Below are 16,979 nucleotides of genomic sequence, written 5' to 3'. Positions count from 1 at the left end.
ACACTCCAAGGATTCACGGAGGCCTCAAACTATGGCCTTGCAGACCTTTAGGAATTACTGAAAAAAAGATGAGGCAGGGAAGGCTATTGCAGGCCAGGAAATCACAAAAGAATCAAGGCCATAGCAAGTGATAGGGATATATTTGACAAGAATGGTAGGACTAAGGTGGGAATAGGATGGAAAGATGGATATGGAGACTAGCTCTGAAGATTGAAGAGCCTTGATTGACAGGCTAAGGTATTCTAAGTGCTACAACACCATTTTTTTTTTTCACATCAGTCTCTACATAGATAGTAGGGAATAGAGAAAAGACCTTAAAAGTCCATTATAGTGCTGAGAAGCAATTTTTAAAAATATTTATCTGAATGGCAGAGTTACAGAGAGAGGGAAACACACATGCATAGAGCGATGGGAAGGGAAGAGAGAGAGGAAGATTGAACTTCCATTCACTGGTTCTCTCCCTAAACGGCCACAACAGCTGGGGCTGGGCCAGGCTGAAGCCAGGAGCTTCATCTGGGTCTCCCATATGGATGTCAGTAGACCAAGCACTTGGGCCATCCTCCACTGCTTTCTCAAGTGCATTAGCAGGGAGCTGGATTGGAAGGGGAGCAGCTGTGACATGAACTGGCATCTATTTGGGATGCTGGCATTGCAGGTGGTGGCTTGACTCACTGTATCATAACACTGGCCCTAAGTAGCAATTTTTAAAAGTATGGATGCCTAGCCCTTCTTCCAGAGATTCTGACTTAATTGGTCTCATTGGAATATAGTTTTTTAAATATCCCAAGTGACTCTACTGTGCAATTGGGAGCCTCTTACTACGTGAAGGAAATGGCCAGGCACGTGCCTGCAGAAGCTCAGGGCCAGATAGACATAGCAGGTGCCCAACACATGTGAGTCAAATTAAATCAGCAATATTGGCTTGTACCAGAGCCAGCCTGATAAGCCTCTGTTTTACTAGAGTCAGCTATATAACATTCAGTTGGCCACATGGTTTCCAATAAAAGAAATCACTTCTGCTGCCCTTGCCTAATCCTGGAAAAAGCCCATGATGCTCAATGCAATATTGAGTCTGTTTATAAATTTGGGCATTTATAGATTTTTTCTCTCACAGTTGTTTTAATGTGGCTATTTACAAGACCTTACACGATTTGCCCTCTGCCTTGTTACCTCTCTGATCTTCTCTCCTCCCATGTATTCCCTTTGTGACTGCACTTTGGCGATGCTGGTCTTGTTGTTGTTCTTGGAACGTGCTAGGCATGTCCCTACCTCAAGAGTGCTGCACTGGCTCTTTCTGAGCCTGGGACACTCTTCTCTTCCTCCTCGCATGTGCAATGCTCAGGAGCTCCTGTTGATGTCCCTGCTCAAGGATCACTTTCTCAGTGAGTCTTCTCTGGACCATAGAACTTTTACTTGCAACCCCCTTCCCATCTGGGTACCACTGATCCTTTTACCCTGCTTTGTTTCTCCAGAGCACACCTCACCTTCTAACACATGATGTCATTTTCCTCCTTCTGCTTATTTTCTATTCCCAGGACTACAATGTAAGATCTATAAGAAACTTTTGTGTTTTGTTCCCTGCTGCCTTCAATGATGTTCAGCATATCAAAGGAACTCAAAAATGATATACCCTATTGTATGAGTGTTTTGACTTATCCTTCAGGCATGAGTTACTCCTCTGTTAAACCTTCTCTGATACCTCACTTTGCTGAATGAAGAGTCTTCTCTCCTGGGTTCCCTTTGGCTTACTTTGGAACAACACAGAACTTTCTTGCACTCATTAACTTTTCTGCTCAGACCAGGGCAGTTGTCTTATCATATTTCTCAAAGCACCTACTTAACACCACCCCACCCCACTTTTAAAAAAGATTTATTTATTTATTTGAAATGTAGAACAACAGAGAAAGAAACAGAGAGGGAAAGAGACAGAGGGAAGAGGAGGGAGACCAAGAGAAATGGATAGGGAAAGAGGGAGACAGAAGGGAGAGGGAGGAGGAGAGGGGGAGAGGAACAGGAGTGGGGAGAGAAAAGGAGAGATATCTTTCACCCACTGGTTTGCTTTCCAAATGTCTGTAACAGCAGCAGCAGCTAGGCTAGGTCAAAGCCAGGAGCCAGGGACTCCTTGTGGCAGCTTAACCTGCTATGCCACAATGCCCACCCTTGAGGTCTTCCTTTTGTAATCACTTTCGTCTAAATGAATTACTTTCCTATCAGACTCCCAGTGCCCCCACTAGAATCAAATTGTACAAAAGGATGTACAAGGGTTTGTTTTATTTATTACTATATCCTAGTATCTGGAATAGTGTCTGGCATGCAGCAAATAAACCTCAATTAAGTTTTCTAGAAAGAATTAATGAGGAATAGGTTTGTGATTAACTTATTTACTGTGCATCCCTGGCTCTTAGCACAGGGCTGGGCATATAACAGACAATAAGTATTTGCTGAAAGCATACATGGACTTATCCTCGAGATACTGCCTTGTTAGGTGCTTTGCCAGGAGTTTCAACTTTGAATATTAATATTTATTAAACTGCTTTCCAATACACATTCCTGCTTTGACAGACTGACATGTGAACACTGACCTTTCCCTTTAACATTTAGGTCTAGGTGCTACAGATTCCAGCCACATTTCCCTCACCTGCAGGACCTCATTTGTAGGAATGGCCCAGTCTTAATATTTCAGTGCTGGGGAAAAAGTATTTTTTCATCTGTTAACATGAGATTTTGGGTCAACAAGAGGGTTGTTGCTCTTAACAGAGGCATCTGGAACTGTGCTTCATGCCAGCTGGGATCTGCAAATCTCAGCAGGGAATGGACAGAGAATAAAAGATACAAGCTGCCTGTCTCAGGTGGTCAGAATGCACACACTGCTGCCCACTGCGTCTCATTGCCTGGCTTCACAAGGGCTGGGAGGCCTCTGAGAAGTGGAGGTTTCATGCATGCAGGCTTGGAGGTGATGGGCCCACTGCCCTGGGGAGCATGCTGGTGCTGCCGAGAGGCTGCAGGCATGTCGCTGTGCCCTCCAGTCCCAAGCATGGGCGAGGGACCAGATACACTGCTTTCTTTCATGGGGAGGCTTTGCTCTGCAAACTCCCTCAGATTGCTAAATCACAAGGCATGAGGAAAGGCTGAGGCCTCTTGGCTCTCTGTGGGCGAGTGTGACAGGTGCCTCCAGCAGTGATGCTGTGAAGAGCCCATTGGATGAGGCATCACAGAGGAGAGTGCCTCACCAAAGAGAGGGGCAGACTGAACCCAATGTGTATCTTCTGTAAACACTCAACAGGCTCCAGACTTAAGCAAGGTTTGCTGAAGAGAGGTACTGAGCTGTTTTTCTTAAGCTACCTATACTTACCTATTTTCTTATAGAGCCACCCAAGGCCATCTAATTTTCACTAAACTCTGGGGCTTTTAGGACATAGGTTTTCTGTTTCCTGCCTTTCCTGAGGATGCTCTCCACTCTGGATATCTTTTTGGTAGGGTGGGTCTGTCAGGGTCCTTGACCTCATGGACCCCAGCGACACAGTGGAAAGCATGTGCTCCTTGGAGACAGGGCTGTGTGATCACAACCGTAGGCCTTGGTACCCTTCATAATTATATGAGGGAAGAACTAGATCGGGGCTTGGCTAATGTGTTCTATAAAGGGTCGGATAGAAAAACTTTAAGCTTGTGGGCCATATGGGGTCTGTGGCAAGTATTCAACTCTGCCACTACAGTGGGGAAGTAGCCATGGACACTGCACTGACAACTGAATGGTTGTGTCCTGGGAGTGTTCAGCAGAATACGGATCAGTGCATTCATGTGAAAAACTAGCTAGGTCAGGGAAGAGAACCTGAAAGCACTAGATATGCCAGTACTGATCCTCACAGAAGGAACTGTTCCTGTCCCTGCCAACCAACTAGGAAAACATCAAGACCCCTATAGCACTGGGTAGAATATGTTGTTGCTCTAAAGAGACAAATACATCATTGAAATAGAATAGAGAGTATAGAAAGATACCCACACATATAAGGACAACTGAATTTCCACAGGTGCAAAGGTAACTCAGTGGAGGAAGGATAATGTTTCAACAAATGGTAGTGGACAAGTTGGATATCCATATGCATACAAATGAACTTCAGTATACACCTCAGATCACATACAAAACTAATTCAAAATAATCACAGAAATGATCACTGGATCTAAAACTATAAAACATCTAGAAAAAAATCTAGGAGAACATCTTTGAGACATTGGGGTAGACAAAGATTTGTTAAACAGAACACCAAAAGAATGATCCATGACAGAAAAAAATAAATTGAATCTAATAAAAAATGTTCTACTTTTTGAAAGACACTATTAAAAGAATGAAAAGACAGTCATTAGCTGAGTAAACACATTTGGAAGTCATTTATTTGATAGACTTGTATTCAAAATATACAAACATCTCACAAAATTCAATAATATGCAAATCAATTACAGAGCTTTAAAAGTATAGAAGACTTTTCACCAAAGAAATGATGGTGAATAAGCACTTGAAAAGATGTTAGCACCACCAGTTATTAGGAAAATATGGATTAAAGCCATAATGAGAAATCACTATATTCATAGTGTAGTGTCGAAAATTAAAAAAAAAAAAAAAAAACCAGAGAAAGTTTTGATGGAGAAAATGTGGAGAACCTTGAACTTTCAAATATGGCTGGTGAGAATATAACGTACTTGTAAAACAGTAAAACGTGTTGGAAAAAAAAAGTATGGCCATTTCTTATAACGTTAAATGCACACCTCCCACATGACCAGCCATTTACTCCTAGATGTTTAATCAAGAGAAATGATGCACATGTCCATACATAAATAAGTATGATTTGCCATAGAAGATTTATTTGTAACAACTAGAAACTGGAAACAACCATCTTACCTCTCTACAGGTGAATCAAACAAGCTGTAGGATACCTGCACTAAGGAGCACTAATCAGCACTACAAAGAAATGCACAGTTGATATATGTTGCAGCCTATGTCAGTATATCTATCCCCAGTGAAAGAAGCGAAATTTCCCAAAAGTATGATTTCATTCTAGAAAATGCAATCCAGTCTATACTGATAAAAAGTAGGTCCATGGTTGCCTGGGGTGGGAGCGCTGGTTGTAGTCAGGGGAAGGGGTATGAGGGATCAATTACAAGGAGCAAGAAGGTAACTTTTGGGGATGATGAATATGTTCATTTATTGACTGTGATGATGATTTCACATTTGTATACCTACATCAAAACTAAGTTTTGACTTTAAATGTGTAATATTATAAGTCAACTAGCAAATTGTCAAAAATGTTTATATAAAACATACATATCTAAAACATATATAACATATAAAACATATGTTATATATATTTGTACTTTATAAATCAATAAAAATATCTATCAAAAATGAGCAAAAAGAACCTGAATAATTTACAAATGAATATGTGACTGATAAATATATTAAAAATTAAAATTATTTGGGCCAGCCAGCCTTGTGGTATAGTGGATAAAGTCACTGTCTGCCAGACGTGCATTCCAAATGGGTGATGATTCACATCCTGGCTGCTCCTACTTCTGATCTAGCTCCCTACTAATGGCCTTGGAAAAGCAGCAGAAGATGGCCCAAGTGCTTGGGACCCTGTCATCCATATGGGAGACCCAAGTGAAACTCCTGGCTTCTGCCTGGCCAAGCCCTGGCCATTGTAGCCATTTGGAGAGTGAACTTGTGGGTGGAAGATTTCTCTCATTTTCTCTCTCTCTCTCCCCTTTCCCTGTCCCTTTCACTCTTGGTAAATCTTTCAAATAGATAAGTAATCTTCAAAAAAATCAAAATTATTGAAAATAATATACAGAATAGAAATATATTTATACTATTTTGGTATTATGTATTAATCAATTAAAACAATAAATGTAAAAACTTTTGGTCATACCTTGTTGTGATGACATTTTGGAGAAAAAACTCAGACAATGCTGGTGGCCACAGAAATAGATAAAACTTTTTTTGGAGGAAAATTTGACCATATGTAGCAAAAACCTAAAATATATGAGCTTTGACACAGTAATTCCACTTCCAGGAATTGATCCTAAGTAAACAGGGATGCACACAAAGATTTAGAAATCAGAATATTCATCGTATGCATTCATATATATATTAATAATGGCCAGGGACCACAAAGAACCTAAAAATACAACATTAGAGAACTAGTTGAATAAGATTCAGCATTTCCTGCCAATGTAGCCATTAAAAGTGAAACTATAGAGGAATATTTAGATACATGGAAAGACATTTGTTATATCTCATGAAGTAAAAAAAGTCACAAGCACTGTATAGAGTATATTTCACCTTAGGTAAAATATATACATATATAGGAATATTAATATCTCAGAAAAAGGCATTTGTACAGGTTATCTCAGGAATAGACATTTATAGATAATTTTCCTTTTCTTCTTGCTTTTATTCTATAATGAAGACATATCGCTCTTATAATGAAAACTCCAATAAGAGTTATTTTAGAAAGTATCAATGCTAATGCCCTACAAATGAATACTGTGAGAAATATTAGTCTTAGGCCTTACTGGCCAAAAATAATATTTAATTGAAGGCTGCAAAAAGACTTAAATGATGTAGGGAGGCCTGGGATGCTGCTGGTCTGAAAATGGAGCTCTGTGGGGTACTGCTTTAGGCTGGGACCACCAATGGTGGCCTTGTGTTCCAGAGCACTTGGCACAGTTTTGACCTGCCTGCAGAAAGGCCAGTTGGGAACTAGGATGAAAACATCGACACCTGTCCTGTCTAGGACAATGGGTCCACTTAAGTTGGGTCTACTCGGCATAGTTGAACATCCACTGGGCATTTTCCATGTCCAAGTCACATTGTTAAGAGTGTGAAAGCAACAAGGGACTCATAAGTTCCAAATTTTCATTTTACAGTTATGGAAAGTGAGGCCCGGGGCGGGGGGGGGAGGTGGTGGTGGCATGTGCTGCTCAATCAACACTCTTTCATGAAACATCTAACTGTGGCTTCAAGTGAAGTCAATGCCAGGATGTCTGATAACTAAAATATACATTTCCAGAGTAGACTTCCCTGCTGGGAATCTCAACTCTCAAGTCTTAATGAAGAAGAGTTAGCTTTGATACATGACTTTAAAGATGCTATATCTGCCCCTTCTCCCGTTCCTCCCATGAAAACACAAAGGTTACTGTCGCCGTGCCCAGAACCACGAAGTTCTCCGAATCTGTTATAGCCAGTTAACCTCATACACAGAGAAATACACACACTTATGACTGTCACAGGGTTGGCAAATGGCTTTCATCCTGTATATCAACTGTCACCAGGCTTGGCGTGAATGTTAAATTCCAAGGCAGTGCCTGGGCTGAGTGAAAAAGAGCCTCATGACTGATTAGGGATGCCTTGGCTGTGGGATGAGTGATCAACAGCGTCTTCACCACATATTTCCACCTTGGTCTAGAGTATCCGTTACCCTCTAAACAGTGTTTCTTCATTCCTCTCCCACTACTGATGGTTCCTATGAAACATTACTTTTTACAGTATCATTTCCTTACTCAACACCCCCATGGGTTTGTCTACATTTCTCATGTAGTAAATCTACTTCCACAGTCTAGTATTTAAGACCCTGTATGATTTGAAACCACTCATTGTTCTGACTTCTTGGCAACCCTACACAAAACCACCTCCTTGACCTCTCTGGCTTATTTCTTGAAACCAGGGTGCACATTGCACTCTAAAAGGGGCCGCTGATAGAAGCCAGGGGTGAGAGCTCATCCAAAGGGAAGCAACCGGATATGTATAACATAGTCACTACCTGGAGGACCTGAAGATGGAGGGAGGGCATTAGAATTGTTGGGCTATGGGTCAGAGCCTAAGCTGAGTGGACCAACTCTGGCTGAGGCTTGCTTATGTTGATGGCCTAGTTTTTTTCTCACTTGAGCAGCCTGTCATCAGTGTTAAAGCAGTGGTGTTTTATGGCTGTTTCTGAACAGATATCTGATACCTATTTTGCACATTTTCATCTCAAGGCTCTCGGTATCTTCTGCACCTCGAATAATCATTTCTCTTCTGCCTATTCAAATCCCACCCTTCTTTAGGGCTTGGTTCCAAAGTATCATAGTGAGGTTCTGGTCTGTCTCAACCTACTTCTCAGAGTCCTGATAGTTGACATCACTAATTCATCTCTGCAAGTCCATGCGACACTGACAGTCCCCACTAGCAGTTGCAGCCAGAGACTTTATGGACACTGACTCACTGTCTCATTCAAATAGGGCCGTCTGGATGTGGGCTGGAATATTAAGGTGTCTCTTAACTTAGATTTAAATACCAGTCTAAGGTAACAAAGCACCATAAACTAGCAATGGAATGCAGCAGCAGAAAGCACAATAAATTCTTACAGCCCACAGTTAAAATGAGACAAAATATTATTCCAGAATAAGGGAGACCGAAAGTAGAGCTGTTGTGGAAAACTATGAACAGGTTAACTGTTCCAGCATGCTGAATGGCACCTGAATGACCCAAAGAGTTATTTGATTTTAAAATAAGCAATTGCTGCACACCCTGTTAGTGACCAGGCTATGATTAATTGTTCTCATTGTGATGCTTCTAAAATAAAGATGTTCACAATGCAAATATTTAACATGGAATAAGTTTGGCATTTGAAAACCAAAGAAAATACACAATCCAAAACTTCTATGAATTCTAGTCAATGTGATGTGGAAAAACTCAACACCACGTACAAATGACGAGAAACAGAATGTGCTACTGGCTACTGTATCTGCATCTTATTTTTACCTTGATTAGAAATAGAGAAGTCAGATCTACTTATGTGCTGATAAACTGTGAGGATTCTTGGCTAATTTCAGATCATAATGAAAACTGAAGGTAACCTTTCTGTGCTCTAAAGATTTAGGCCCTGTGGCTATTAGGAAAAGTCATTACCAATATATCAATATGATGGGAACCCTTTGCCTTCTTGTGGCTTGCTAGTTGGCAGGTAGAATAGAAACTTTAAACTTTGAGCAATGGGAATAATTTGGCTACTGTTACCAACATTTGGGGTCACTGAGAGTTAGCATGAAGAGTTCTACCACTTTAACAGCTTTCCTTAAAAACAAGTTTTAGGATCAGGTTCATAGCACAATTAAGAGGAAATTAGAGAGATTGCCTGTATACTCCCTTTACCCACACATGCATAGGACTGCTATTTTTTCTAGGCCTGTGAAAGGCAGAAGTCTTCTCCTCTACCTTGACACCTCCATAGGTCCTTTGAAGGCTTTGCTAGCATTTCCATGATTCTGGTGTGATGATTGGGATACCTCTATAGTTCCCTGCTAACAGAGGGCACCGGACACATAGGCAATAACTTGACGAATATTCCTAATGACAGCTGTCAGGGAGACCATATGTGGTGAAATTATTTAAACACTTCCTTGAGGAGTTTGTCTGGGTAGGTTTCAGGCTCTACTTATAAAAGGCTGGCCTAAACCAAATTGTCTGGCTCTTGGAGGGTGCCAATATTGCACTTTCCCTCGACAGCTGATTATAGCTCTGGTGAGGTTAGCAGGAGTACTGGGGAAGTACTGGAGAAGGGAGCAAAGAAGAGGATGTCCAGGAGCCATTTGTCCTGCTGTGTCTTTCTCCAAGTTCAGTGAGTCAACCTGTATGAGAGGATCTGCATTGTGGCATCAGCCCAAGAGGTTTCAGAAAGGAGCCATACTGGAACCTAGACAAGCTATAGAGTCCAGACTAAGAACGGGACTCACCTCGTGTGGAATGTCAGCCAAGTTTCCACTGGTGAGTCTGGATTCTGTAGGCAATTTAGTGATTTCCTGTTGGCCACCCCCCACTGCTGCCTCCCTCCCACCTGCAAGCAGTCACCCATCCATAAATCCTGTCCAGCCCTGGATTTCTGCCCAATGTCTCAGAGGTTGGGCTCACCAAGGAGAGCAGAATTCCCAGGATCCAGGACCAGCTGTGTTCCCAGAGGAGATGTCAGCGCTGAAGGAAGGTTCGGTCCAGTGGCTGAGAGCAGGGCCCTGATATCTTCCAACTGCGCAGGGACTTCTGGAGGGTCTGTGAGAAGACAGATGCTGAATCAGGCAGGTTAAAAGAGCACAGGCTGCGTTAAGGACAGAGGAGTGTGTATGTAAGACATGCATTATCATTGCTGCCTTTTAAAATCACTTTTTCCTATGGATTAGGTATACCTGTCAAAGTGAGTCTTAATTTCAAGCTTAGTATTTGATGTCTGAAATCACAACAAGAACTAGGCACACTAATTTCAGGAGTTCCTTACTTATATCGTAGCAATATTTGGTAGTTATAAATTTGAGATAAACTGTAGTATAAAGACACGTATAAAAAGTCAACTTAGCATTTATGATATTCTACATCTTGTGCTAAATGGTTTTCATTCCAATTTTCATTTAACTCTTATATCATCCTTTAGTGCCTATTGCAAGCATTATTGTCCCCATAGACAGAGATATGCCACAGGAATTTCTGGTTTAAAAGGACCCTATGAGTGACATTTTGTATTAGGAAAAAGATTAAGTTGTGAATTTAATTAGCTAATTTGCTCTGTGGTCTGGATTTTTATGCCCAAGTAGGATCCAGATAAGCAGAACAGGAAGACAGGGTTACTATGGGATGTTCTAGTATTAAAAATCTTACAAGATACCAAGACTGAAGTCCTCAGAGATCATAGCTAACTAGTGCTAAAAGTGACAAAAATGTATAGTGGGGAGACTGTAGTTTACAATAACCTCGTATATATTGTATAGATGACAGATGCTGCTCTAGACAGCCTCTAGTCATAAAGTCAAGTCAACAAAGGAGAAATGTTGATTACCTGGATTTGATCATACACATTGTATATATGTATTGAAATGTCACACTGTGGCCCAGAAACACGTACAGTTATTGTTAATAAAAATTCTAAAAATGAAAATGAGGAATACAGCAGCTTATCATTTCTGCTAGACAAACAAAAAGGCACGCATCTCTAGAACTTAGTGGCTGGATGATCCCAGATTTTCCTGAAAAGAGGAAGAATCCCTTTGGTTCTCTTTCTGTTTCTCTTCAGGAATTGCAATTCATACTTCCAGAGCCAGCACCCACCTTATTCTCCAGAGCACCTGTTGAAGTGGAAGAAGCAGCAGTAGTACTACTCTTAAAATCAACAATTTTTTTCCACAGAGTTCAGTGAGGGTCCTAGTACGTGCCTAACAGCCACACCTTTTCAGGTACTTGCTGGGGGTGACAAATAAGTCATAATGGTGCCTGTGTCTACTGCAGAAACAAACCTATGTCTTCCCTGCCCTTGGCTGCGCAAAACCATCACCATTACATGGAGAAGACAATGATGTACTTGAGATTATATGTATGTATGTAGATACATTTTATATGTGCTTCTCATGTTTTATATATATATATATATATATAAACACAAATGTATATATACACACACATACCCAAATCATAATTTTTAAAAACCCTCTTCATGTGATATAGGGAAAACCCTATTGCTGAGTTCAAGAATCCTTAGTCTGAGCCATGGTTCTCTGTCCATGGACTTGAACAAGTCACTTAATCCTGTTGAGTCTTAGTTTTCTCATCTGTAAAATGAGGTTCCCTTCCAAGGTCTCTTTCTACTCTGGAATATGATTTTAACAACTGGTGGTGGCACTTCACTCAAAGTTAGTCTCTCTTCCTCTTCTTTAATATTTCCTATTGAAACTCAGCAAGCCTTTGGTTATTTACTCAGAGCAAGAAGAGGAGGCTATATCTCATTTTCAAAACAATTAGCTCTCCTTGGGCTAAATGTCAGTTCCTTCTCATGTCCTCCCAGCTTCTACAGTACTTTTTTTTTTTATTCCCTGCATGTCCACTTGATCTTCTGAAAATTAAGGGAAACTCAATTCTTAAGGGAAGAAGTCATATTTTGTTTTTCTCCTAAAGCTCTACTAGTGTCCAGATGACACAGGACTTAGAAGCAGACTTAATGAATATTCACCCAATGATGATGTGAATAAATAAAGGAAAGTCTGTCCCATCACACTTTAAGTCTCCATGCCATAGGTTAAGTCACTGAACTTGGCTTGGAATTTCAGCTTTATATATAAAACCCTTTAAAAGTTAAGCAGCATTTTTGCTGATTAAAATGTCCATATATTTACCTATACAAACTAACAAATCTTGATTAATAAACCAATACTTCTGATTAGGGAAACCTGAATGTTCAGAACCTTTACAGTGATTTCCCCCTCCCTGGCACCACCATCCAGTTTGATTAAAATGAGAAGACCCTTCAAATATAGTGATCACCATCATGCTACATTAGAGTTGGACACAGTTAGGAACAGGCTTACAGAGCGCACACACTTCATTGGCAAAGTCACAGCAGCAGTTACCACCCTTAGTCTTATCTCTGTTAGCAGAGGCAACAAGGTAGGGTGATTAGGGAGGAAAAACCCATCCATAAGCACCATAACTCAGCATGGGGCCATGGTCCCTGGGTTCTAAGCTGAATACTAGCATCTCCGATGGATGAAGCCCCGCAGAAGACAAGTGGCATCTTTCTCTGAGACATTTTCCTGTGGCTTCCTATGATCGCTGTAGATTTTTGCAGCCACCAGCGAGATGAAACCTGTCAGGGCCTTTCTGCCATCTGAGTGGTCAGGGGGTGCAGAATCTATGTTTAGGTCTGTTATCAACTTTGGGCATGGAAGTCGAAAAATAAAGTTCAATTGTTTTCACTGAGAAAGTCTCTAGTGTGTATGTGTAGCATGTAATCGTTATTTCTCATATTATTTTTTTCATTTCTAAGTGCTCTAATTGCCTTTTTTAATACTACCCCACCAGCTCCCAAACTTAGTGAGAAAGAAAAACTAGGTCACTAGTCCAGAGAACAGAAATGATTATAGTCAGCAACATGGTGAGTTCAGCACTAGGTAACATCAACTGGTGAGTGGTGGCCTGTAATTGTTATTTTAAAGTATTCACATTATTCTAGGAACTGTACTAGACTCTTTAATCAGGAAGGGGTTCCTCTGTTTGGGGGGGTTCCATATGGAGACCTAGGTAGACTAGACTGAGCTTCCTGGAATTATATGAAAAGTTGTGCATGTATAGATTTCTCTGGGAGGAAGGATCCATAGTTTTTATTTGATTCCCCCCAAGAAGTACTTAGCATAGGAGTTCAGAATAATTGCTTCAATGCTGTCATCTCTGCTGGACACTCCTGCACCCCCTGTGCAAGTGGACAATTCTCATTTGGTGGAACTCCCCTCTGGTCTCTCCCCCGCTGAGAGACCAGCATTGGAGTCTTACTTAGCAAGGTGAAGTAACACACCCAATGCCACAGTTCCTACGAGCCAGAGCCAGGGTTTGAGCTCATATTTGGCCCCAAAGTCTGTATTCATTCTCTGACGGCTGCAGTGGAGAGAAGACAGGGGATACTGGTTTTACCTTTCATGTCCTTAATTGGGTTAGGGTGAAAGGGGGCAGAAGGCGGGTTAGGCAGTCACCCCCAGCAGGGTTCACCAGGCAGCAACTTGAGCTGCTCACCTAGGATCAGCAGCTGAGTGCTCTCCATCAGCTCTCCATGAAGATTGGCCGCCCTGCAGGAGTACAGACCCTGATCCGAGGAGGACACATTTGCAAGCAGCAAGGAACCCTCATGTAGATGGTGAGGGGAGCCCAGTTTGCTTTTGTTCCTGAACCAACTGACTTCAGCTTCAGGCACACCTAGGAAGAAAAAAAAACACATCAGCTAATCCCTTCCAGGTGAACTCAGGGAGGCTCTCCGCTGGTTCTCCCGGGGCTGCTGCAGAGGAAGCATCTGCCTGGGCGTCTTCCACCATCCTTGGGCCAAAGTAAATAATGCCTTGGACTTTTCAGTTGTCTCTAGATCTTTTGACTTTTAAAACTGACATTGCTGAGGCAGGAAAAGGGAGGCCAGTTAAAAGAAGAGGAAAACAGAGGCAGCTGGTGAATGGCACTTGCCAAGGTGGAAGGAGAGTACCTCAATTCTTTGGAGGAAGCACATTACAAAAACAAAAGAACAAAATGCATACACCCTGGAAAATGAAGAATCCACAACCCCAGGACACAAACAGAATGCTGAGTGAGCAAAGCCAGGAGCAAGAATACTTACGTGTGATTCCATTTCCGGGAGTCAAAACAAGAGCGGGCAACAGAATGCACGCTGTTGGTGGTCAGGTGGTGGCTCCCATGAGAAGGGGGGTGAATCGAAAGGGTTGTGACAGAGAGGGGACAAGGGTTCTGGACTTGGGGCTGGCTTGGTGGGCAGTGCTCACTTTCTGATATGTGTACTTTTCTGCATAGATTTATTTCAATAAGAAGTTCAAAGCTACACAATTTCAGAGTAGGAACAGGATAAATGAAAGCTGCTGGATTCTTTGTTGGCATTCTGTGGAAAACATCCTTGTATCTTCTCAGAACGGGAGAGCATGAAACAGTGGCACTGGGAAGCACCGCAGAAAATGTACAAAATCTATACACTGCACAAGTAACAGTGCACACATCCAAGTTTCCTGCTCCGGGGGGAGGGCTGGGGAGACTGTGCTGATGTGGAAGCAGTGCCTGTCTCTGGAAGTTACGCTGCATACTCTGGGGACAGCCTGTTTCTCAGTTAAGTCTCCTCTGGTTGAATTGCTGGTGAGTAGGCTCTAGTTTAGGACAAGCATTCCCACATGGTCTTCACAGGGTGTTCCTCCTGGGGCTGGGCTCTGAATGAGCTGGGAGACGGAAAGGCTTTGGCATTAACTCACAGGTCTCCAGGGAGCAGAAAACCCCATTTCCTTATATGCCCAGCCTGCTGATCCGGCTCACAATGTACTGAGGGACCTCTGTGACAGCATCAGGGCATGTGTAAAATGTCAAATCCTGGTTAATGGGGTCAAAGCCAAGACTAGACTAAGGAGCCATTTAAGTCCAGTGCTTTCCTTGAGTGGGGGCTGCATTTTGCCCTTCATAGTCAGCCACTCTTGGAAAAACAGGGGTCTTTAAGGAGTTACCTATGTATCTGTTACTTGTCCTGGAAGCTGGCAGAAGGAAGACAGGTAAGGGCTACTGACAGGGCATGGACACTTGGGTACTATGGCCTTGTCACAGCAGGGAAAGGTAGATCCTAAAACTCACATGATGTGAAAGTTGATGGTCAAGAGCACGAGAGGGGCCAGACTGGCTTCAGCTCTAAACACACCTGGAGAAAAGATAACAGGTGATGGGCAGAAAAACTGCTTTTTCATCGTAGCACCACTAGGGAGAGCAAGTGCATCACAGTGCCTGCCCCTGCCAGTTTAGGCTTTGGACCAGGAATTGAGTTTTTATTTTTGTTTTGTTTTTTAATTCCAGCACATTTAGAAGAAAAATCTCTGGAAAGTAAAGTTGAAGAAAAATACTTCCAATCATTTCTCTTGTGAAGACACAAGGAAAACGAGGGCCTACACACCACTCTCTGCCAGTGTTTGTCCTCTTTCCTGTGAGTAACTCCCTGAATCACGTGCGGTGGGCATCCACTGAGGAGCAGGGGCAGCCAGCACAAATCCCCTGCAGGAAGTAAAGGCTGGTCTAGAGCTGGAGAGGCAGAGCAAGCAAATTGGACTAAACAGTCCGAGTTCCATCAACAAAAGGGTGTTGTCCCAGTGAACAGGGAGTGAACGCTGTCCGACCCCCTGTGCTCACTCTGGCTGCACCACCCACAGCTCCTGCAGGGACTCCCTGCTGCTCACCGGGGTATCCTCTGGCCAGAGTCTGTGCTCCTGCTGGCAGCCAAGGGCAGAGAAGGGGAAAGAAGATGGCAATGAGAGTGACAGACAAAAAATGACAGGCAGGCAGGGTAGAAAGGAGAAGAAGGAGGGGCAGGAGGATGGGGTGGGGGAAGGCCCAGGGAGGGGGGAAACCTGAAAGATGTTTCTTACTTCCCTGGAATTCCTCATAAGCTTCCCTTTGTTACTCTTTGTCTTTTGTCCCTGTAAAGTCAGGCTTAGTTGAGAGGGCAGGACAAGGTGTCTACACAAAGGATTGGAGTCCTCTGGGGACTGCAGAGGGTTCACAGGGGAAATGGAAATGTTCAGGACAGCAAACAGTGGAAGTCTCTGTGAAACTGGGAATACACAGTGACAGCAGTCCCTAGGGCAGAGAAATTAAGTGGGACTCCTTCTCTAATTTGTTCATTATCATGGGTTTGCTGCTGGGGGGCTTGTTGCCAGTGTCTCACTTTGGGCACCTCAGCTTGCAACTGTTGGCTTTAGGCAGAGAACAACACTAACAAGATTCTTTGGAACCATAGCTGGTGCCTTCACTGCCAGCTCTGGCACTACAAGCACACTCATAGAATAAGAGGAAAAATAATACAGGTTTCATAGAGCTTTTTCCTTTTCTCTCAAGAGATAACAATAGTGCTTTAGAAAATGTCACTGCACTGAAGGTGCCACAGAGTCCCTTCAAAACGTCCCTGATGGAAACGTCTAACACGGATGTCCACAATACCTTGACATAGGGAATGTACCAAGTTAGGCAAAGATATCCTGAACACGTTAGAGGAAAAAATAACACTGACTGAACATTTGCTATAAGCCAAATGTTTCATATACATAATCACTTATTTTCCACAATGATCCTACAAGGCCAACAGTACCATTTACTCTTTTACAGTTGAGAGGAGTAGGGCTCAGAGAGACTAAAGAATCTGCTTCTGGGTGCAAAGTCCTGTCTCCCCCTATTCCCTATCCCATGGCTAATCAGTAACCCACCAATGGCAAGGTGGGGCCCGATACATAGGAATGTACCCCAAGATACCTACGTTAACAAGTGCGAGGGTACTTCAAGAAGTTCATGGAAAATGTAATTAAAAATAATTTTGTTACAGAACAATTTTGAAGTCATACTTATGAGAGGTTCTACAAAAAGTTCATGTGAAATGCACATTCTGAAAAAACTGCAGATTTCA

The 16,979-nt window shown here is 42.4% G+C and overlaps 1 protein-coding gene and 1 long non-coding RNA gene across 9 annotated transcripts in view; one reads left to right on the top strand and one right to left on the bottom strand.

Annotated features, from left to right (window-relative positions):
• ADAMTSL1 (ADAMTS like 1) overlaps positions 1-16,979 on the bottom strand; it is a 1,062,044-nt gene that overhangs the window by 52,482 nt on the left and 992,583 nt on the right. For all 6 annotated transcript variants that reach the window (XM_008254434.4, XM_008254437.4, XM_008254438.4 and 3 more), the window contains 2 exons: positions 13,571-13,750; positions 9,941-10,075 (listed from right to left, as the gene is read on the bottom strand). In XM_008254434.4, the coding sequence (XP_008252656.3) occupies positions 9,941-10,075; positions 13,571-13,750 (315 nt within the window). The remainder of the gene's footprint in view (positions 1-9,940; positions 10,076-13,570; positions 13,751-16,979) is intronic.
• LOC103347684 (uncharacterized) overlaps positions 14,907-16,979 on the top strand; it is a 71,343-nt gene continuing 69,270 nt past the window's right edge. For 2 of the 3 annotated variants that reach the window (XR_007924027.2, XR_516263.4), the window contains exons 1-2: positions 14,913-15,087; positions 15,383-15,509. This is a non-coding gene — a long non-coding RNA (uncharacterized lncRNA). Of the gene's footprint in view, positions 15,088-15,382; positions 15,510-16,979 lie in introns of all 3 variants that reach the window. The other variant, XR_011380219.1, reaches the window with a different exon arrangement.

The sequence above is a fragment of the Oryctolagus cuniculus genome, chromosome 1 (genome assembly GCF_964237555.1).
Source record: "Oryctolagus cuniculus chromosome 1, mOryCun1.1, whole genome shotgun sequence".
In the NCBI taxonomy this organism is placed as follows: domain Eukaryota; kingdom Metazoa; phylum Chordata; class Mammalia; order Lagomorpha; family Leporidae; genus Oryctolagus; species Oryctolagus cuniculus.
Note: the sequence above shows the minus strand (reverse complement) of the source record. Positions and strands in the feature narration are given on the sequence as shown.